Consider the following 23563-nt stretch of genomic DNA (forward strand, 5'->3'; position numbering starts at 1 on the left):
CGCGCTCCCCGGCACCGCTCCGCGGCACCGCTCCGCGGGCACGGGACGGGGCGCTGCCGGCCTCCCGCGGGTCATGGCTGGGGACAGGCTGCCCGCCCGCCTCCTGGCCGCCGCCTGCCTCGCCTTGAGCTTGGCCCCGGGGGCGGCGGGACCGCGGGACACCCCTGGCCTCTCGCGGCTGCAGAGGAGGAGCCTGGCGATGGACTTCGTGGTGCCCTCGCTGTTTCGCACCTACGTGCGGGAGCTGGTGCTGGGGCCGCCGGGGCGCGCCGCGGCGCGGTGCCGCCTGCGCCTGGACTGCGCGCCCCTGCTCCGCGCCGCCCGCGGGGCGCTGCCGCGGGCCGAGCCGCCCGCCGCCCCCGCCGGGCCCTCCGCGGCCGGGCGGCGGCTGCGGCGCGCCAAGCAGCTGGTGCTGGAGGTGGGCGAGGGCACCGTGCGGGACGGCTGCGCCGGGGAGCCGCCGCCGGGCTCCGGCGGGGCGCACCTGGAGTTCAACCTCACCGAGCTCTTCGCCTGGTGGCTCCGCGCCGGCGACGGGCGGCTGCGGGTGCGGCTGATGCCCGAGCGCCGCGGCGCCCTCCCGGGCAGCGAGCGAGGGCTCTCGGCGGCCATCCGCGCCTCCCGCCCCCGCCTCCTCTTCCACGTCTCCGCGGCAGGTGAGCCGTGCGTTGCATGCCGCGCACCGCGCCGGGCAGCGCCCGCCGAGCCCCGGCCGTGCCGGGCGCCCTCCCCGCGGCCAGAGCCCCGCGCCGTCCCGGGCACCGACAGCCCCGCCGGTGCGGGAAGCGATGCTGCTCCCCCGAGCAGTCGCGCCTTGTCCCTAAGGGCTGCGCTTTACCGGTGCGAAATGTATCGAAGCGCTTCGGTGGGGCCAGGAGGACTGAAAGTGATGAGGGATTTTTGCGAAACGCCAAGAGTTCCTATGTGCTAGAAAGCCGCAAGGAAGACCTAGAAGGTTAAAGTGTCATTAGTCGAAGGACAGCGAGATCAGGTTCTTTGAAACTTAAAAAATATCATCCTAAAAAGGGATGTTTCCTCAAAGTGCTGCGAGGGTTTTCAAGGTTATGTGCCAGCAGACCAGGGAACAGCACAAACATCTCCAAAGCTGGGTCTGGCTCCCGATTTTGTGCATTAATGCTACTATCTCTATTACTGGATATTGATATTAATATTATTACTCTTCTTTAAACATTAAATATAAGGGCTGATTGACATTTCAAAACCCCGAAGGATCCTTAGTGAACTGAATTTTATCAGCTACAGTACATGAAGTTGTACATCTCAGAAGGCTCATGCAGCACTGGTACTTGTGTGAAGAGAGAACCTGGCTTAGAATTTTGGTTCTGGTGGGTGGTGATTGGCAGCCATGGTTTGGGGCAGCTCCTTTATCTCAAATCAGGACTGTGTTATGGGCCAGTGATCAAGAGAAATTTCCATTCTGTGTGTGCATTGTACGTTTAACAGAAGCTGTGATTCAGCCTTTTCTACTAGAAGAATGTAATACCTAGAGGACTGCAGGTCCAAATAATTTGTCACAGTGAGTTAAGTCAGGTACCTTTTAGGAAGCTTTGTGGAAGTCAATGGTGTGTCCCTGAGTAGCCACCTACTTAATGGACCACAGAATACACTTCAATAAATTCACAAGAGGAGGGAGAAGTCACTGCTGGGCTTTGAATACAAAGTTGGAGCAAATGATTTTTGATGCTCATCTGAAAAGATGGGATAGCCATCTGAAGAACTACAAATGGAACCCATCTCCTTCCTTGCTGCCTGAAATGAAAACCAAAGCTGACTGTCAGGGTAGGCTGTGTGTGAGTAAGTCCTGCAGCTGTGGCTAAAGTCGGGTACCCAGGTTAGCTCTTCCCGTGTTGGATCTGGCAGGGATAGCACAGAGGTGCTGTCCGCCACAAGGTGGCTAGGTGAGGCCAACACCCTCCCCCTCCTTGCTACATTGCCTTAAAGAAAGAATAATTAAAAATTAAAGACACTAAACCCTCCTGTCTCCTTTTCTTTCTGTTTGGGGAATTTGTTGTGGTTAGCACTTGTTTCGATTTACAGATCTCCTCGGGCAGTGAAGCCTTAGTTGCAAATGCCATTTTTACTCAGGTACTTGCAGCAATGATGGAGCTCGAGGACATGCATTTGTCTTCTTAGGGGATGAAGGTGTGTTTTTAACCTGAGGGAAGGGCATACATAAGAACTAGCAGGTTCTCTGATGTGAATACAATGCAGGTGGAGCTTTAACCAAAGCTATTACAACTCACAGGCTTTATTTTGTCTGTTGTCTCACTGTTGAGGAGAAATGCATGTTTCTCCAGATCAGTAGGAAGGTATGCCCCTGTAAAATCATGTTGGAGAGAAAGCTCTGCTGTTCTTACTGCAACACAGTCATGCAAAGTCAGTCACAGAGGCGGCAGGAAAAGGAGGAGAAGAGGGAAGGAATATGGACCTCTTTTACCTCTGTCAAAGTGCTAACTTCTCCTTGCAGCTGTTCATAATCCTCTGTAAAAATCCTGGTCTCTTTCTGAATTGCACCTCTGCTTTTTCAGCAGTGACTCCTCAGCACAGTTACACTGTTTATGGCTTTGCCCTTCTTTTGTAACGTGGGTTTGTTTAACAACATCAGGAAATGCATTCCTCCTGCTTTGCTGCCTGTGTGAACACCATGTGTCACTGCCAGCCTTCAGTCGGTGCTGTGCAGCCCTGCCGACAGCAGGATGTGCTGACACAGTGATAACAGCACACACAGCCTCCTCCAGCCTGCCAGATTCCAGCAGTTATTGACACCATTGCAGCTAATGTGCACAGGGCTTAGCTAAAGCCCTTCCTAAGGCTACTGAGTCTTTCCTTCGTTGCTTAAGCTAATTGGAAATGGATTTCAAACAACACAATCCTCCCAACAACAATGGAAAACTGCTTCACTTATGTTGGCATACTGGGCTTTTGTTTTTCCTCTTGTCTGTTAGAGATGTACAGGGTTGCAGTACTTCCCAGAAAAATGTATAATTACCTTGCTAAATTATTTTCACCACGTTATCCTCCATGTGAGTGGAGTATGAATTATATTTTAGGGTGAGAAAAAATGGCAAAGGGATGAAGTCCCATTGACCTTAGAGGTGACAACAGAGTCCTGTAAATAATGCTTTATTCTCTTTAACTTATACTTGCATTTGCTGGCTCAAAGAAAAATTTAACTGGAGTGAATCCTTTCGTTTTTTAAGAGCATGCCTGTACAAAGCATAAAGCATTTTGTCTCAGTCTGTTACTGAACAATTAGTAAAGGATGTACTTATGGGCAGCTGTTGTTCAACAGACAAGCCATGAATTTGAATTTCTACAGGGCTCTCCTGCAAATATTCTTGATGCCAGATTTCTCTCACACTCTTCCTTGTGGGAACAGAGCATCCTGCAAGACACTTCCTTTCAGAGAAACTGCATGGAACTTTCATTCAGTTGGAATAGGACCAAACCTCAGCCCATCTACCATTTCTCTGTCAGCTTGGCCTTTTGAAATTTGGATTCAAGAAAGTTTTTCTCTCTTGGAAATGCTTTCAGACTTAGTATTACCTTCTTAGCCTTCTCCCAGTGCTTCTCTGGGATAAAAAAAAAAATCCAAATTATTTGAATCTTTTCTGTGTGAAAGACACACAACAAGAAATGCATAGGAAGGGAGAAGGAAGCTTGGACAGGAGTTCAGTGCTGCAGATCCTCCTGGAGGTCCGGATCTCTCAACTACCAGGTTGCTGTTGACTTTCCTCTCATTGTCTGTGGTTTTGGCTAGAAACTCTGCTGTGGCTCCAAGGAAACCTTTCCCAAAAGAATCTAATGAAAACATTGCCATGGGGAACTGAACAGCCAGTGTGAACATTGCTGTCAGGAGATCTTCAGGCTGGCTGTAGTTCTGGTCTTACAGGATTTGCTGTATAATATTGATGGGTGGGTCTCTGTAGCAGTGTTCTCTGGACAGGTTATTGAGCTTTCTTGGGGGAAATAATCCAAGAGCCCTTCCACTCTAAGCCTGCACTGGTATTTGTATTTTTTTCATGTTAACCTCACAGGTAACCAGTTCTCTCACTATAGGGCACCTGAGCCACAAATGTTGCTAAATAGATTTCTTGTGAGTTTACCCAGGAAATTTAATAAGCTGAAATGGCCATAAAATAACTTCCCATGAAAATTAATTGCTACTTACATATGCAGAGGTGGGAAGCGTATGTTAAGAAGGGGCATACAGGGTTGAAAATGAGTCATTCTTCCCTCTAAAGGTCAATGTACTTTCATTCATGAAATAGATTTAACATTCCAATTATATTTTTTAAATAGCAATGCATAACTTTTCATCCTCTGGCTAGGCGAAATATTACTCCTGCACTGTGGCCTTCATCTAAAATTTTATTAACTTGCCACATGTATTCTCCCTGAAACTGTCTGCATTCACTACATACCAATGCTATTATAATGCTGAGGCAATTAGGCTTTACATCTTTAGGGGGCTGCTACTATACACCTGAACTCATTTGCAGGAGGAACCCTTTGCCTGAAGGTTAGAAAGAACTTCAGACTAGATAAAAATATGGTTTTGAAACTGGACATGTTGTAAATGAAAATCAGAGCTCCAAGCTGAGATCTGACTGTGCTGAAGTCTACAGAATTATTTCTGTGTATTTTAGAGATACCAGCATTTTATCAAGGTCTCTTAGCTATATTTTTCGTTATATTTTGGTTTTGTTTTGCTGCCTTCAAAGGATACCATTTGGAGTTGTGTCATACTGAGCAGAAAACTGGTAAAAGATATTGGTCACTTTGCAGTTGCTCTCTGGTTTTCTCTCACCCTCAGCCACGTGTCACACCTGAGATCTGATCTTGCTCTTCTGATAAAGCAGTGGCAGAACTTGCTGGTAAGACTGAGGCACTGCCATCAGGCTTCTGAAGGGTTTCTGCTGTAGTGCAAGTGGCTTTGCTCCTTGCTGGGGTTTTGTGCTTTGCCTTGTCTATCCAGCCAGCTTTGCCAGTCCAAAGCTTGAAGACAGCATGAGTTGCACTTGAGTTTACTCTGGACATGAGCTAGTGCAAATCAAGGCTTTCCTCTTCTACCCTTGGGTTGTCAGTGGTACCAGTGGGTTGCCTGTGGATTACCAGTTGCTAAATCAGTGAATTGTGTGTGCTTAGAAGCATCTTTCTCAGACTTTCCTGCCCTATTAGATGTGAAACACTTCCCTCTAGACCTCCAGTCATTGGTGCTCTCCAGAAATGTGGATATAGTCAGTTCACTATAGTGAACTCTTCTTGAACTGGAAATGCTTCTTGAAGAGGAAACTGTCTAGTGATGGGGTTTGCCTGGCTTTGTGGGCAGTATGATCCTTGATCCTACTGCTGTCCTGCTTGTTCCTGTCCAAGACACGTTCCTACTCCATCAGCACTGAGAAAACTCATGGCTTATGAGTCTTTAGAGTCATGATGCCTTGTCCATGTTGACCACAAAAATTTGGCTTGCAAAGCCATGAGGCCTTCACAGTAAAGCCACTGGGATTTACAAATTTGTTGCTGATTATTTGACTGATAATATTATAAATTATGCTCAGTCTTTGAGTGATTTATGGAAAGTGTGATGTGATCACATGGTTTTGTTTTCCCAGAGTTTTGTGGTGTTGCTGATCCTTATCGGGAGCCAGGATTATGCACAATGTGTTTATGATTTCTAGATCTGTTTTCTGCAAATTTTGTTTACTTTTAGGCTTATTGTTCTTATGAATGTTCTTATTCATAAGCATGTTCAGTAAAATAGCCATAAACAAACACCAAAAGGGGCACAAGTAACAATTTATTATGTTTGAATGAACATTTATGGCACATTGAAAAAATATGTTTTCTCTAAACTTGCTGTGCTTTTATTTTCACACCCTTAAAAACAGGGAATAAATATCTACAGTAAAGAAGAGCACAGGGAAACTTAAGTGCTTTATTATACAAAAGCAGAGGCATTCTTCAAAATCAAAGGCAGTTTTGCAGTGTCTGAGTGAATTGGATCCTGAAGTAATCTGGTCATTTGGTTCACTGCACATCTCACCCAAACATTACATGATAGGAAATAAAATGTGTGTTTCTGGCAATGTTTGTGAATTAGCCAAAAGAAGTAGAAGAGTTGAAGGGAGACTGGAAGGATTTAGCACTTACAAAGTTCCAAGTGAATCTTGTGTTAATAAAGAAGATCCCACCTTTTGGATACATCAGTGCTAACTCCATTGGAGTGGTGATGTTTTGAGAACCCAAGTTGCTTCCCAAACAGCAGCAAATTCCACACTGTGCCTGGACATTCCTGTCTAATTCTCACACCAAAGCATCTTCTTGGGCTACTCAGAACTAGAGTACTGAGACTAGGAGATATGTGGTTTTGGCACAAGTGATTTTCCTAATAGCAAACACCAGTTCAGGTTGCTTGCTTTCCACATCTCTTTATCCACTGAGCAACAGCCTCTATTTCCTGGGAAGCCACTTCTGAACTCAACATGGTTGCTGAGACTGCAGTGCTGGGCTGAGAAAGGTCCTTTATGAAATGTGCCACATTTGTCTTGCTTCTTTAATTCAGAAAGATTTGGTTGAGAAAAATGTCATGGAAGCATAAATGCAGATTTGATAAGTCTGACCTTTCTTTTCTTGCGAACAATAAATGTCAGAAAGCTTAAAATGACAAGTTGGAATGGTCGGAGGTTATTTATGTGTTTAAATATTTAGGCAAGAAACACATTTTGAGACTAAAGTCTAATTTACATGAGTATTTTGATTTATGACTGAGATGGCCAAGTATCTTCATGGTTGTCACTACCCTGCTTAGAATGGCTACTCAGAAATTCCCTGTGGCAGCATTGGTAGCACTAAGGTATCCCTACTTGCAGAAGCTGTGAACTCTGTCAGCTGTAGTGAAGGAGAATCACCTTCCCTCGTTAGTCAAGCAGGATCTGTGAAGTGGCTGAATGTTCTAAGTGTACCCAGTAGGCAAAGCTGGCGGCTGGCTTCAAACTGACTTCAGACAGCAAGAACTGAGTTGCAGTTTGACTTCCAACTTAATTACTGTGCAGTACACAGCTCTGCCATTGACATCTTGTGTGAGATGAAACACTTCCCTTTGTGGTGGTCACTTCCTTTGCAAAGCAAGGGTAGTTTTGACTGCTTTTGAACTCTGTTGGTAGATGGTGCCTTTTTTTTTTTTTGTGGATTAATAATGCTTTTACTTTCTAAGAACCTGAATAAAGGCAGTAAGGTGCAGTCTGAACTCTCAGCTTTTTAAGGGAAAAGCTAAAAGAGCCAGTGTACCATATTGATTTGTTCCCATCTCTGCACTGCTAATAGTCAAAGGACTGCTATTTCTTTCATTTCAGTGATAGCAAACTTAGAGTTTTGGTTGATGCTACAAGGAAATCAGTTTCTCTTTTATTTTGAAAAAAGTTGAGCCCTAACTTTGACTGTTAAAAACACCACCTGTCTTGAAGCCAAATAGTCAAATTTAGATTTGAAATTTGAATACTTTGTGAGTCTTTGACCAAGATTATTTGTACCTCACCATAAGTGAGAATGGGATGGGCTGTGGTCAGCTACTCGTGTGCTTTTGGCAGCTGCAGCTGGGCACCATCTCCATTTGCAGTGAGGAGCTGCAGGTATTGGCTGCTGCTGGATAATGGGGACTGCTGAGCAAACCAAGCACTGTTTGTCCTGGCTGGGAAGGGAGAATGTTGTGGATCCATTGAGAGAGAGAAGGTTTATATTTTATGGTTTCTTATTTAAGATATCAGACATTTGCACAGAATGGGGCATTTTAGATAGTTTAAAACTTTAGTGGTTACCTGATTCTTCCTGGATTACAGATGGCAAAGTGGAGATAGTAGGCTGAAGCCTTTCAACTAGATGGTTCTAGAAATATGGGGCATCCCCTTTGCAACTTATCACCTTTTCCACTCTTCAGCTCAGTTTGCAAATCTCAAGATTTTCCAGTGCTATTCCAATGTTTACAGCAAGGCAGAAGAACTACCTTTCCTGCTGAAAACAAGGGTGTATGCTGAATCTAATTTTGGACTGGGATTTCCCTGCAGTAATGTACTGTGAAGACAGAAGTGGAGGTTCTTTCTGCAAGCTTCTCTCCATTCCTTGCTGACAACAACTCTTGTTGGTCTCATGTCTTACAAAACCTTGTGATGAAAGAAAACCTTGACTTTATCCTCAAGTTACAAGTTGGCAAAGGGAGAGAAGGCTTTAAAGTGAAGAGCAGAGAACATATGGGTGGTGAGTGCAGGGGGAAAAAGCAGGATCCTGCTGTGTGAGAGTGGGGGTACATAGGGAGATGTCCAGGTGTGGATTCTTGTGCTATATATTTCTTGATTCTGTTAGGAAGAGAAAATACTGGTCTCAGTAGACATGCTGGAAATGGTGATTTTCATATGTCATACTCCTAAGAATTTCATGTTATTGAAGTTTTCTTTCCAACTCAGTTTTGAAAGCTGGTGTGGCTCTTTGGAACGTGGTTGCCATAAGGGCTTGTGACATGCAGCTGAATATCTGTGACTTTGCTTACTAGAAATCTGTGGTGATGGTTGAGAGCTCTGCAAGTTGCAGCAGACCTCTAATTGCAGCTTGTACATTGGCATTCTCCTGCTGTTTCTGCTGGCCCATTGAATAACAAGTTATCTCGGATGCATCAGAGTGTCTGGGCTTTTTATAGCCTCCTTCGTGCTGGATTCTCAAACCACTTTAAGCCTTATCACCCTAGTGACAATGCTAAGCATTATTATATCTATTTTACAGAGAGATCATAGAAGCCAGGGATGGAAAAAGCATTATTTGATTATGTTAGACTGCAAGTGCTGAATAGAATTTTCTCATATAGAATATACTATACAAGGAAGTCTCTCTCTCTTTGCTTCAGCCAAAAGGCCAAGAAAGAACAAGAAATTGGAGTTGAGAGGCTCTCTAGCTTGCTGGAAATACTGCAGCAGTTATTGGCAAAACTATCTGAGTCTCCTCTGCTCCACAGCGTTTGTGACACTCCTCTTTAAATAAATCTGGTTTTGTCACATTCTGCACCTTTTGCAATACTGTTTTCTTCTTAGTTTTGGGATCATCTGTGATCTGCTGAGCTTCTCCCTATCTTCAGACATCACCCTGTGGCCTTACCCTTTGTAGGGCAGTGTATGTCAGCCTTATAGACCATGATGCAATGGTTATTTCCAAGGGCTGTTTCATTATTGATGCTAATTAAACTTGAAACTAATGAGAAAGGATTACTTTTCAGGGCTGGAGAGGAGGCCAGAATAGTTATTATAGGTTAATTATTCTTCTAAAATACTCATTTTAAGTAACAATTCATTTTGTCAACTTTTTTCTTACATTGTACAAGAGCCTTGTTTGAAGAGGTTTCAAAATATAATTGCTGCACTGACCTCATCTAGCTCTCAATCAGTAATCTCCTTCCATCAGCAAAAGGTTAATAAAATCTTTAAGGAAAGGAATTTTGTTCCTTATCTATGTGTAGACGATTTAGAATAGGTCTCCCTGCAAGTATTTCCTATTACCCTTCTGCATGATTTCTCTGGCATACTTTTCGATGTGAAAAGTGTTGCATTCCATAAAGCTTCCAAATTTAATAGTTGCTTTGCAAAGCAGGTGCATTACAGAGGCAGGGAGTGAATCTACCTGGGGCTGGCTGAGAATTGGCACATAAGACAGAGCACACTTCTTTGTTCTCAAAGATCTACAGCTTGTGGTGAACCTTTAAAAATCTGTCCTCACTTTGCAGGAGACTGGGGTGTCCATAACATGGTTAGTATTTGCTAAGTAACCAAGAGAGGAGATGAGACTTGTTTTACATGGGAGCCAAAGTCTCTTTCTGGGAAGCACTGTGGCTTTTGAAGGGGAGGACACAAGCTATTCCACTTTGCTTCTTCTCAGCTGTTATATTGAACTTTTCTTCTTCCTGGTTCTTTATGGAGATGAGGGGTGGCTTCAAATTGTTACAATATTGTGCTACAAAAAGGGTAAGGGAGAGCTGCATTAGTGATATTGTGAATGCTGAAAGCAGAATAAAAGCATAGAATTATGTAAGTTGGAAAAGACCTTTAAGATCACCAAGTCCAACTGTTAACCCAGGACTGCCAAGTCCACTACAACACCAGGTCCCTAAGTGTCACATCTACACATTTTTTTAACACTTTCAAGGAGATGATTCCATCATTCCCTGGGCAGCCAGTTCTAATGCTTGATAATCCTATCACTGAAAAAAGTTTTCCTAATATCCTAAAACTCCCCTGGCACAACTTAAGGCCATTTCCTCTTGATCTGTCTGTCGTTACCTTGGAAAAGACACTGACCCTTTCCTGGCTACACCCTCCTTTAAGGTGCTTGTAGAGAGTGATAAGGTCACCCCTGAGCTTCCTGTTCTCCAAACTGAGTCCCCCAGCTCCCTCAGCTGCTCCTAATCAGCCTTGTGCTCCAGACCCTTGTTCAGCTCTGTTGTCCTCCTCTGGAGCCTGTCCAGCACCTCCGTGTGTTTCCCATAGTGAGGGCCCCAGAACTGGACACAGCACTGGAGGTGGGGCCTCACCAGTGCCAAGTGCAGGGGGACAATCCCTGCCCTGGTCCTGCTGGCCACACTCTTGCTGATACAGGCCAGGATGCCACAGGCCTTCTTGGCCACCTGTGGAACAGGTCCTTTTCCTCTGGACAGCTTTCCACCTGCACTTCTGTAATGCAGAACTGCAGGGGGTTGTTGTGACCCAAGAGTTGTGACCTGGCACTTCACCTTGCTGACCCTCCTACAGCTGGTCTGGGCCCATCAGTCAAGACTATCCAGATCCTCTAGTTCTGTGGACAGGAAGGAAAGCAATCTTTATTAACTGTAAATATTAGGGCAGCTTACGTGAGCCATTGACTATGGCCTGATGCTTTCTGTCAGGGCACCTGCTTTGCATCTTGTATTAATGTGAGGGCTCTGAAGGAAGCACCCGTGGATGAAGGCTGTGCTGCGAGCAGCAAGGCCCCAAATGGAATGTGGGATGCTGTGGATTTATGAAAGCCCTTACCTACCTGCTGCACATTTCAATCTGTCTTAAAAGAGCAGCATTCACTAGGCCTGAGTTCAAGAAAAGAGTTACACCCTCCATCTGAGTGCTGGTATCAAGTTCAAAGATAAAACACCCTCTGAGTAATCACTCTTGCCACTGGGCTCTGCTTAGGCCAGCTCATAGGATTTGGGATAATATTTGAAGTGCTGAGTCCCTTTCGCGATTAAGGTTTTAAATCACACAAAAATTGATCAAAAGCTCAGTGTTTCCTTCTTTCCCTTTCCAGCCTACTGTCCTTTATCTCTTGAAACAAAGCAGCATTAACTTTTAAGATCTGATTCAATAACATTTTATGGATAATAATTATGACTGATATTAAGCCTTCAGCAACCAGTCTGTACAGAGACTTAATGTATTGAGGTTTATTACCACTGTAACCTATCTTTTTACATTGGCTGTAAAGCAGGATCAACTATACTGATAAGAGGAAAGAGAAGCATCAATGAACTGTTTGCCTTCGCTTCTCTGCAGGGTGTTCGTATTGTTGCCACTTAATATTGCTGGCACGGTGGGAGTTTGCTGGTGAGGAGTTTTTGTTTACAGAGTCTGTTTGCGCAGTTGCAGAATGAATGAACGAGTGAGTGCGTGAATGAGCTGCAGCAATCCTGTGCTGGGGAAAGGAATCTATTGCTGGATAAACCCTGGAGACCAATTGATCATACTCTCCCTTTCAATAATGAGTGTGAGAATGCAAAATTTTTGGACACGAGCTCAACAGCTTTCTCTAAGGCTTATCCCAATAATGGAAGCCCTTAAATATAGAAAAATATAGAAAACCTCTTTAGACACCCATATTAGTGATTTTTTCCCCAAAAGTTTCCCAGTTTCCTTGATCTCATCAGGATATAGTTGTATGTACACATCATAACAATGAATGGAGATAGTGTCTAAACCAAACTGAGTCTAAACTGAGACCAGGCTGAGCTAAACCCCCTGGTTTCTGGGTCTTTAAATGCTGTGCACAGTGGTCTGAATATGAATTACAATATGAGGAAGGAAATTCACCTTAGTTTCCATACTGGGTCTTCAAGGAAAGTTCCTCTGTTGTATTGACACTGAAAAAGTCACCTGAAGGAGCCAGGACTGGGTCCTTGCTCAGCTGAACTTTGTGATGTTCATGCATCATTAACTGTAGCTATATTATGTAGTTGCCTTTTTTGCCTTGCTCCTCGACATAACTTTCTGTATAAGGAAATCTACCTCTCCGGTAAGTTCAAATAAGATGCTGTCTGGTTATGTCCTTTTTGTCTTTTTGATGGGAAAGCAGAAGGGAATTCTAAAGTGCTCTGGGAGCTACATGGAGGCCTTGCTTTGACATCTCTAAATATGTGAGTAATGGGGTGCTTAGAACTGATTTTACGTGTGATGGATGCTCAACAATAAGGAATCACAAATTGTGAGCAGCAGAGCTTGGAAAGGAGAGCTGCTCAACAAGATTAATGGGAAGGGAGACCTTTAGTGTAATGAAAGACAGTTCCAGCTTGAAAACAGGCAATGCCACATTAGGTGGAATCTTGAGGATTTGGACAGTCAGGTTCCCTCTGTGCCTTTGTAGAGCCCCTTCCTAGGCAGGGAACACCAAAGAGGTGCAAGAAGAGTGCACTGTAAGTTCCCACTTCACCTGCAAGTGAGTACACTGGGGCACCCAGGGAGCAGATTGTCCAAGGGATGTCTGTCAAGTGGGGGATAGGGCTGTTGAAGGAAAACTAGGAATTTTTTTGTTCTAAGAAGTGCAAGAAAAGAAAAGCAGGTGAGACTGCAGTAAAATGTAGCTGGGTCTGAGCACTGCAGGGTTTATTTTACAACCATTTTCCTGTGGAGAAATGACCTTAGACAAATCACACAAGTGAAACGTAATGGGAAAAAACTCCAACTTGTATCTGCTTTCAATTAGATAGTAATTATCTTATTATTAGAAGAAAGATCAAGTTTAAAAGAAAACAAATATCTGTACTTAAATAATTAAAAAAACCCAACAGGTGAAAGTGTAGCTCATCCATCCCTTCCATTCTAAGTAGAAAATTGCTATTAACTCTGAATATCATGACTAAAGAACTATGAACAGGGAGCAGAATTAGCAAAATGTTAGTGGAGCTGGCTGCAGGATCATTGTTATGACTGCAACTGTTTGTCTCTGACAAGGATAATAGTGTATGGAAATGAAGCCAGCAAACATGTAAAATACATCTAAATATAGAGGACAAACAGCAAATAATAACTGGACCAGTAATCAGATGCCGAGGCCTTATCTGTTAGTACAGTGGCTTGAAAGATGGCAGTGCTGGTAGATAAACATTAGGAGGACTATGAAGCTGAGGATAAATAGAGCAATATCCTCTAAACAGTAAAGAGCTGAAGCATAAGACCCTGGAAAGACATTCAGGACTTATTGCTTGAGAAGGATCCCTAAAGCTGTCAAGCAGATGTGCAGCTGGTAAGTAGATGACTTGCTGGGACGTTGACTGAAATGGTAGAAGGAATAAATCAGAGGGGATTGCATTAGTGTAACTGAAGGCAGTACATTACTTTGCTTTGAAGTATAGTGTCCTGTGGAGAAAGCAATGACTGTCATCCCATAAGAGTGATCAAACTGAGGGGAGACATGTCCCAGATTTAGGCTGCAGCATAGTCAGGGGTTTCTCTTCTGAGCACTCATAATTTTCAGGTTTTCTTGAAGGCTTTGGGCTAGAGTTTGATGGGAGGGGCTGATCCTAAGCCTGCTGAAGCCAATGACATCTCCCCATTGTACAACTGCTCCCCTCTCCTGCTCTCAGGCACAGACAGACTGGGCAAGAACCACCTTTTCTGCTCTTTGCTATTGGGCCAGCTGCTGTGAGTGCACAGGGAGACAGCACACCTCATGTTCTGTGCCAGAAGATAAAAAACAGAACTTAACTTTCAACCTGGCATTTTTGTCAGCACTTAGTCTAGGTGGAAATGCAAAAGAAGGCCTTGGTGCTATGTTTAGTGGTTGGAACAGCACTGTCCATCTGTCTTTACACAGGTCAAATGAACATGGGAGATATTAAGAATTCTTGTTCTTGAGCTCTTATGGTTTTGTGGAAGAGGCTTTTCGGCACAACCACTGCACTGCAGCATGTGTGTTAGCCATTAAACTCAAACTTCCTGCTGTAGCCCACTCTTAGACATTCGCCATCAAATATCTGGGTTTTGAGCTGAATTAAAACAGGGAAGCATCAACCCAGTAAGAGGAATGATGGCATGACAGCATCCTAGAGTGAGCAAAGGGGAAAACAGCTGTCCAGAGTTCAGTGACAGGAGGAAGGTGCTTGTCAGGCTTACCAGAATATGCCTAAAGAAATGATAGTCATCTCTTAAAATGTTTACATCCACTGTTCATTAAGCATTGCATCCTTGAAGACCCAGTTTCAAGTTCTTTACCTTTATTAAAATGCAATTATGTTTGATTTATGCCAAGGTACTGTACAGAACAAACAGATCAGGCACATCTTCAAACTGAGAGTGAGCACCTTTTTACCTTTTTCACACTGCCTATGCTACTGTGGTCATGCCTTCAAGGTAAGGCACTTTTGAATAGTATCCTAGACTTGAAATTGTAAAGGTTAACAAATTTGCCCTTTCTGCCTCATGAAAAGTTCTGAGTATATGATCCTAAAATTATTTCAAATACACTTTTGTCACTTAAAAGTTTGAAAATAAGTTATTTTTTTAAAATAGAGATTGGGAAGGGGGAAATGACTCAATACCCTTTCTGAAAAGAAAAAGACAACTAAATTGAGATGTCCACGCTGAAAGGAGAATGTGATTTTTACTTCAGACGGGATGGAAAATGTCGTGTTTCTACTTCTAAAATCCTTTCCAATAATCAAACCCATCTGCAAAGATAAAGAGCTGAAGTATGATGTTGTCTCTTAACATGTCTTTTATCATCATGCTCATCTCTTTCTCCAGAAGTACTTGAGGATGGTAGAATGGAGTTCAGATTAAAATGCTCAAGGGAATGAAAAATAATGGGAAGGTCAGACTTGTATTAAAGATTGTATTGAAATCACATCAGCAGAATTACCAGAAGGAAGAACAGACAAAGTACCTAAATGAAAACTCTTATCAAACTAGTTTACAACTAACATGGAAGTGTCCTTAATCTCCTGTGTTAGTTCAAGCTAGAATAATTCAGAACTTTACTTTTCTAGTCTCTAAACTGATCCATAGATTGTTTTTGTGCAGTAATATTCTGGGACACATCTGTTTTATTCATAATTCTGGTTTCATGGCAAGACTTCTTTCTTATGGGCGCACTGTGAACCATCTTAGTATAAACTTGGATTCTCTCTCAGGGTTGCCAGAAGAAGATGAGTTTTATGTGGCAATTTTTGAGCTGCTCCATGCACGTCTCTAGCCTAGCAGTGAAAGTCTGACTTTCAGGGTGGCTTTGAGAATGTGGTACTGTCTAAAGCCTTATCACTGACCTCCCAGCCCTGGTCGCTGCTTTTCTAAAGCCTCTCTCCAGAGCCTCATGGGCACTTCCATTATCCAGAAATGATCATAGCATCTCTTGAGAACAGAGTCCTGCAAGCTCTGGAAGCAGTTCTGTTTCCTCTGGGTAAAACACAGGTATCTCTTGCCTCTCTGTAGCTTCTATTGTTGGTACACATTGCTGGGGTCACATACAGAGGGTTTTAGGTGTTCCTTTCAGTTCCACACCCAAGGACAGGGAAGGTTCTTGACTTCTGGAGCTGCAGTTCCATGAAGGCTCTGTTTTGCAATTCACCTTTTGTAAAATTCAGGTAAAAGCCTCCTGAATCAGAACCAAAGCTGGAGCAGGTATAGCAAAGAGGTGAGTTCAGCTCTAACAACCTGCATCTCAGATACCTTGGATATAAAGACCAGATAAGCTTTATTTTCCAGGAAAATTCATTTGTTTTTACCATAGGCTTCTCTGTTAAGGCCTTTTTTTCTTTCCTATCTCATCAAGCTAGGTTCTGTGTTATGATTCTGTACTACAGCAAACAGGAATCCTTTCCCAAAACAGCCTCTTCCTCCAAACTGAGGCTGATTACAGTGGAAGTTGTGCCTTGCTGTGACTGACAGCCTCATGACTTGATCATACACAGATCTGCCTTGATGTGACTTCCTCTGCAGGTACCTTCCCAAGCTCTTTTTTTTTTTTTTTTTTATATTGCATTCTGAACAAGTAGCTCTTCTCATAAAGGCACTTCATAAAAGCAATGTGTGCAGCTCCTCTGAGTAGCACTAAATCTGTGACAAACCTAAGGGAGGTTCCACAGAAAGGTGATAAAATACTGACTTGTCAACTATTTTGCTGGCTAAATGGGAAATGTGGCTGGCAGCTTTACCCTTTAAAGTGGAGAGAGATAAGGGCAGTTTCACTGTTTCACAGTCAGCCACAATCATCCATAAAATGAAGAGTTACTTTGTTTTTTTAACTGATGTCTCAGTAGTGAAGGACTCCATTTTTCACTAGTATTGATGCTATTCATCCTATGCTATTCAACAATTGAAGATATTCACTAATGAATTAAACAAATAAGATTTCACCTGTTAACCATCTTCCTTGAAATACAGTTTTTAAAAGTGTTTACATTTGGAGCTGCTGAGGTCAATACAAGTAGGACTGACACCTAAGAAAATGACAAATTGCTAGAGTTGAGAGATGTGGAAAGTGAAGTTTGTGGCAGTTCCATGGTCCTTCATGATTCTCTTTTTTCAATAAAATAATGGCATTGATGAAGCTTGTGATGTTGCTGAAGGAAAAAGGGAATAGAAGTGAATTTGGCTTTCTCCCCGAGGCCTTGTGCTGAATGGGTTGTGCTGTAATCTGAGTCACTGGCAACCATCTCTGACACTGCAGGGAAGATGAGGGATTCTGACCTCCTCTTCTTTGATGTTGGAACACTTTGTGGAGTTCGCTTTGTTCTTTTCTTCTCCCTTTTGGTGTCTGATGTGATTTACTTGTTAGTGCTGATGAATGCGTGCTGCTACCCCAGTGAAACCCAGCAGTGAGTCACAGCCTGGTGCCTGCCAGGTCACTGCTTGGCCATGGGGGACAAAGGGTGGCAGTGACCCCCCACCCCAGGGCACTGCAGCCCTCATGCCCCAGTCCAAACTCTGTTTCTGGAATAAAGTGTCAGCTGAGCAGGGCCTGGACATCATGGCTTTCCTCCTGACCTGAAAGAGGTGAAATGCAAATATCTGTACTGCAAATATCAAACTGTACTGGCAGTTTGACTAGGAGCTGCAGAGAAGATTCTTGGCACACCAAAAACTTAAAAAGAGTTTTGTCTTTGCAATTCCTAAACAGGTTCAGAACTCCCCTCTACCCTCAACAATTCTGAGATTCTGTGACTGTGGACATCATCAAATAGAATTTGGCTGGCCTTTTCCAGGGCAGCTTGAGCTGTGCTCAAGGGTGTTACCCTGTGGTACATGTTTTTAGCTGTATTATTCTCTCTCTTTGGGAATGCCAGCAAACTGAGTATATTTGCTGGGAATACTGGGCTCAGATTTATGGCACTCTGCATACGTGATTGCTCACCACACACATCAGCAGAGTAAAGCAGTGCCTCTCATTAGGGAGCTGACAGATTTTTGACAAGATTGCCAAATCCCAAGTCATGCATGAGTTCCCTAACTGCTTTTGGGCACGGCCTGGGTGTCTGCTTGTTACACAGGACGAGTGTTTGGCTCACTCAGCAGACAGCAGGTCATCCCATTGACACCTGCCTGCTCTGGTAACAGATCAGTGAACCCACTGCTGTCTAATGTTTCTATGATAATGCAACACAGTTGAGAATTGATTTATAAAATGCAGGTCGCTCTGTAGATGCAGCAGTCAGTGAGGGAGCACAAGGTGACAATGAAACAATTCAGATTAGCAAGTGAGGGCATTGCAGCTGCTTGTGCTCTAATTGCATCTCTCCAGATGTTCCTGTGATGTGCAGGAGATGCCAAACAGTCTCTAGGCATAACCATATTTCATTGTTCAGCTTTCCAAACACTCTTCTGTGGTCTGTAGAGAAGAGAGAATTTAAGGACCCAAGCCTTTTCATCTTCTGTGCTGTCAAATAAACTCTGTCATCTGAAGTAATATTTCCCAGGCATATTTTTTTCCATAGATTTCTTTTCACATTAAGATCAGCAAAAGGTCTTTCTGGGAAGCCTGATTAAAAATGCAGTTCCTCCCAGGAAAGAAAAGAAAATAACATTTTCAGCATCAAAAGAGATCACAAAATCATCATGAAAAATTTGAATTAATTTTGAAGATTATATGTTGCAGGAAAGTAGGTAAAAGTGACCTCAGGGCTTTCTGCTGTTTGTAAAATAGTTTGTGGGTTTTTTGAATAGACATCTGCTAAGAATAGAGGTGACAAAGACTCTCAGAGACAAGAAATGTCCTGCTTGGATTACCTTTGAGAAATTGAGGGAGCTAGCTAATTTCTTTGCAAAATTTACTCTTGTCTGTATACTAAAAATAAACCAGCAAACAAAAATATGTTATAAATACGTTTCCAGTTCAGAACAAGAAAGATGGAGAGGAACTATTTACTAGACCATATACAAGACAAGGAAGGATAACTTCAAGCTGAAAAAGGGGAAGTTTAGGTTAGATATTAGGAAGAAATGGTGAGGCACTGGCACAGGTTACCCAGAGAAGCTGTGGGTGCCCCATCCCTGGAAGTGTTCAAGGCCAGGTTGGATGAAGCTCTGAGCAACCTGGGATAGTGAAATACATTCCCACCCATAACAGTGAGGTTGGAACTAGATGATCCTCCAAGCAAACCATTCTATTATTTTCTGATCTTTAGAGAAAAATTAATCTAGTAAGATGTATATCATTGTGTGTGGGGAGAGAGAATGTAAGAAAATAAAGATAGTGCAGAAGGTAATCTCACCCCTGAGGAGTTGCAGCTGCACTAATCACCAGAGATTAGGAACAGGCCTGCCCTTAACAGGCCACAGCTGTGTCCAATAATGATGAGTGCTATTGAAGGGTGGGTTAGCTGGGTGAGGAGGGTGATGGAGTTTGTTGGCTGTGCGGTAAGGAAGAAGGAGTGCTGTGAGGAGGTGCCCATGAGAAATCACCAAAAAGGTATGGAACTTTGCAATATGATGACAACAACTGTGTTTTGATAGCTCAAATTCTTTGTAGCACTGTCACATTGAATGCTGCTCCAGCTTGTGTAACCTCCATCTGTAACCAACCCCTCTCACGTTTCCTCCTCAAAGATCCTTTCAGATACACATACATTTTGCAGGAATAGAATATGTGTATTATTATTAGCAAGAAATAATGGTGCTTCCCTGAGGTCCATGCTTTATCAGTAACTTTTATAAGGTGTGTTTTGCATCCTGAGATGTATCTGCATTCCAGCATTGCATACCTGGAAGGCAACAGTGGCTGTCTTTCCAGTGTCTTTAATCAATCATTTAAGATGAGTTGTGTGAAATCCAACTGACCCTTCTATAATAACTAGGGGAAAATAGCTTTGAATTGTCATTTTGATAAATTTTGGAGTATTGGCAGTGTTCTGGGCTATGGAGCGAGGCATGCAAGCCTTTCATCTGTCAGTGTCATTATGAAATATCTTAAAAGAACAGGAGGAATAGCGACTCGATAAATCTTATCTCCATGAAAGAGTGGATTTTGCGTGGTTTCATAATCTACTAAACTCTAATAGCCTATATCTTTTGCTTCAGAAATAGCTGTTAGAGCAAGATGTTTGATGAGTCTGTGTACTGGTTTCCTGCAACCCCTTAGATTTGTTTACGTCAATGAATGACTTTCAGTGGTGAATACCATAGGAATTATTTGCTTATGTGGTGCCTGCATGATTTTAACTATTTTTTGTGTGATAAAACCAAATATTTTGCTCTTCCCCATGTTTTTCTGTAGGGTAGAATACTAAAGGCGGGTGGAACACATTTCACAGCAGCATGGCAAAAAAATTTTCAAAACTAGGTGAAATCACTTTTGTTACATGTGGTACCAAATAAAATGCTGGTTTTAGTATCCTGTGTAATGTCTACTACATGGCTGGGGCCTATACTGATAACTGAGTGCAGTCTGAAGATCTACTGTGTTTTATTGCATTGTCTTGACTATGGGCCAGTTTTAGTAGAAATTAGAATTTGAGTTCGTAGCTTTGCACACACCATAGTTTAAATGCAAATAACAATGGTATTTGAAAGTAAAATAAGCTTCCATGATAAAAAGGGACAAAACTTGTGTTGCCATTTCTTTTTTGAGAAGGCAGAAGAGGAGAAAAGGTAGCAGTCCTGCCTTGCTGTTAGGAAGCATCAGACTTAGGTCATGCAAGGTCATCTCCCAAATACAGGATATTTCTGGCAAAATAGCATAGGCAGTGCTGCAAATGCTGAAACCTCCAAGTCCATACATAAAATTCCATGTGAAAAGACCCTGATTTCTGGGTAAATGGCTTATAGGGTTTCCCATAAAGGAACAGACCATTATTGAATTATTCTAGGCATACCTAACTCTTCTAGACTGTTAAGCATTTTCCACAGTTTCATTTTGAGTAATTGTGGCCGCTCTTCATACTGTGGCCAGGAGAGCAGTGTTTCCATGAGATATTTTGTCCCAAAGAAGCTGCAGGTGGTGGGCAAGACTTAGTGAATAATGCAAATATCCATGTAAAGACACTGGGAACATATGTGGTAGCACAGGGGTGACTTGGCGAGCTGCCAGGTGGGAATGAGAGTGTCTGAGATTTTGTTTCTTTCCTGTTTGGTGGAGATGATAGAGCAGCTCTATTAGAATAGATTTACCATACTTATATTTTATGGTTGCAGTATGCCCTTGTACTCTGGTTGGCAGAGTTTTCTAGGTGGTGTCTTGTGTTTGAGGAATGATCCTGATTTTCCTGAGCATCTCCACGGATGCAAAACAGGATTATTATTTTCTACCAATGATAAGGTTCCCCCACGCTCTCAAAGGCTGGATAAACATAACATTTCCTCGATATGTGTCTGGACAAAGCATTAGTACAAAATTTAGAATCTTTGCCAGGAAGTGAGAAAATAAAGTGCAGCAGTGTCATTTGAGAGGAAATTCAAGCTGAGTTTTTGTATATAATTACTTAATTTAATTAATATAAACACAACTGTTATTTTTTTCACTAATTCAGCCTGCCAGCTTACATTTGTGTGGCTCAAAAATTCTCAAAAAATGACACAGAAAAATGACACAGCTCAGTTTGCTGGTGAATGAGAAGTTCATAGAGTGGCTTGGTAGAAAAGAGCAAATGGACCTGGTGTTTTGAGCACAGTGCACAGAAAGTCTCAACATGGGAGAAAGATGGGGAGGCAGCAGCCGTGTCCTGACAGCGCTGATGAATGGCAGGTGGCCACGAGCCCGACTGCTTCTCTTTGGCTGCTGCTGCTGATTTCCAGGCAGGTGGGTGAGAATGTTAAAGGCCTGACACATAGAGTGACAGATACCCTCGGCGTGCACAGCGCACTGGCATGGCTTAAAATAGAGCCAGCTGCATGCATAATTAAGGAGGAATAATTGCAATGCACTTATGTAAATTATCTTGCGGTTCATCTCCCCCACCCTTGCACTCTGCTCGGTGTTTCCATCAGGAAGGTCCCACAGTCAAAGAGTCACCTAATTGGTGCAAAACACTAAAATATTATATTTGGGGGGAAAAAAAATTAGTTGTTTTCTATAAGAGAATTAGAATAACATTGTATGAACAAAGTATGTGGCTCCGAAGTATGTAAGAATTGATGCTGGTAATCCGGCAGCTTGTTCTACAAACAAAAATTAATTTTAGAAACCTGCATGTGAATTTAGTAGCTCTGTCATTCTTGCTGTCTTGTAACTCAGATAAATATCTTATATTTCCTGCTAGCTGAAATTCTGCCTACATAAGCTTTTCCATTCAGCCTGTTAGAATCATTCTGGCAATATATGACTGTGAATTTAACCTCGTTTTTGTTTGTACTAATTATAAGTTATATTGTATTTTTACTTTCTTTGGGAGAAACACAAAAACTCTATTCCATATGTAATGGTTTTATATATCTCCCAGATGACTGTTCTGGATGCATCTGGAGCATTGTTTTCAATAAAATATTCTTTCACTCCCCTTTGCTCATATTCCCCTTTCTTTCTAAATTGAATAAAACTCTGCATATAGTTCTAACAAATTACTGTATTTCCAGATCACTGGTGACTGCGTGCATCAGATTCAAAAACAGTAGTCCAGAAAGCAGGGGATATATTTCATTGCTTGGGAAGTTTGTAAAATGCTCATATTGGCCATTCAGTTTTCTTAGTACATGATTGATCACATAGCACAGAAGATAACTTTCAAAAGCTCCGATGCACTCGAAGTTCCTCAGTCCTGGACTCGATTTGCAGAGCTGTAACACGAGTGGTGGTATGGCCAGCTCCTGTGTCTGAGACCTCATTCTTGCTTTTATAGGACTATTTTTAGGAGCAGCAAGGAATTGAGTCACCCTTAGCTCACAGTCACTGATCTGTGCTGAGACTGCTCTGGAGAGTGCAAACCATGGTGGGATGGTCTTGGGGGAACAATTGCCTGTTATACTTCTCACTCAACCTGTGTTAAATACTGAGTACTTCACTTGGCCACTATCAGTATTTGATTGCTTGTAATTATACTGGATCTAGTATGGATTTAAGCTTGTACTGTGCATGTTTATTCCTGAATTTATTTATGCTTCTGGAACACAAGAAGTTTGCAGCAAAAAAGAAGCACAGTGACTGCAGCACCTCCCTGCAGAAATTCATCTGCTTTCCCCTAGAATGTAAAAAGCAGGAGGTCAAGAAACAGAGAAGGCAGCAAAGCAGAAAAACTAGCATAAAGCAGGAGATGCACATCTGCTCATTCATTCTGGGCTACATTCTATAATCAAAGCCCTGGAAAAAGTAAAACATCAAGTAGTATATGAAGCATGACCATTGATTTCTATTTCATAGTCTTTACCTTTTTCGCACTTAGGGACAGCTGAATTCAAAATATTTATGGCTGGCTGTACAGCAAATGCTGGAATAAGCCTTTCCCTGCTCCTTTTGTGTTGCAGTGTCCTAACACGCGCAGCCTGTGAAACTTCAGAATATATTTGAAAAAGGCATAAGATGTGATGCAATCATGTGAAACTCTGAGGTGGGAAGAGTTCCTCTCATGCAGCAATCACCAGTAAATCAATTCAGTGGTTCATTGACCTCACTTTAAAGTTGATTATCTCCCCTCAGAGCTGGTGATGGTGACGCAACTGTTTTTGAATAGGGGGTCCAAGGGAAGGCAGACATTTTCCCTTGAAAGCTTGCAATATGTTGAAATAATTGAGGCTCTCTAAGTGCCCAAGCCATATTCAGATGGTGCATATGCAGTAGTAAGTCCTAAATTAATATCAGTTATGGAACTGCTGATACCACGTTTTAGTACATGGGATAGCGTAAA

At 42.7% G+C, this 23563-nt stretch overlaps 1 protein-coding gene across 1 annotated transcript in view; it reads left to right on the top strand.

Annotated features, from left to right (window-relative positions):
• Positions 1-368: 368 nt before the first annotated feature.
• Positions 369-23563, top strand: part of ALK (ALK receptor tyrosine kinase) — a 305084-nt gene continuing 281889 nt past the window's right edge. Inside the window, exon 1 of the mRNA XM_064709335.1 lies at positions 369-656. Coding sequence (XP_064565405.1) covers positions 557-656 — 100 coding nt within the window. The 5' untranslated portion in view covers positions 369-556. The remainder of the gene's footprint in view (positions 657-23563) is intronic.

The sequence above is a fragment of the Zonotrichia leucophrys genome, chromosome 3, assembly GCF_028769735.1.
Source record: "Zonotrichia leucophrys gambelii isolate GWCS_2022_RI chromosome 3, RI_Zleu_2.0, whole genome shotgun sequence".
Classification (NCBI taxonomy): domain Eukaryota; kingdom Metazoa; phylum Chordata; class Aves; order Passeriformes; family Passerellidae; genus Zonotrichia; species Zonotrichia leucophrys.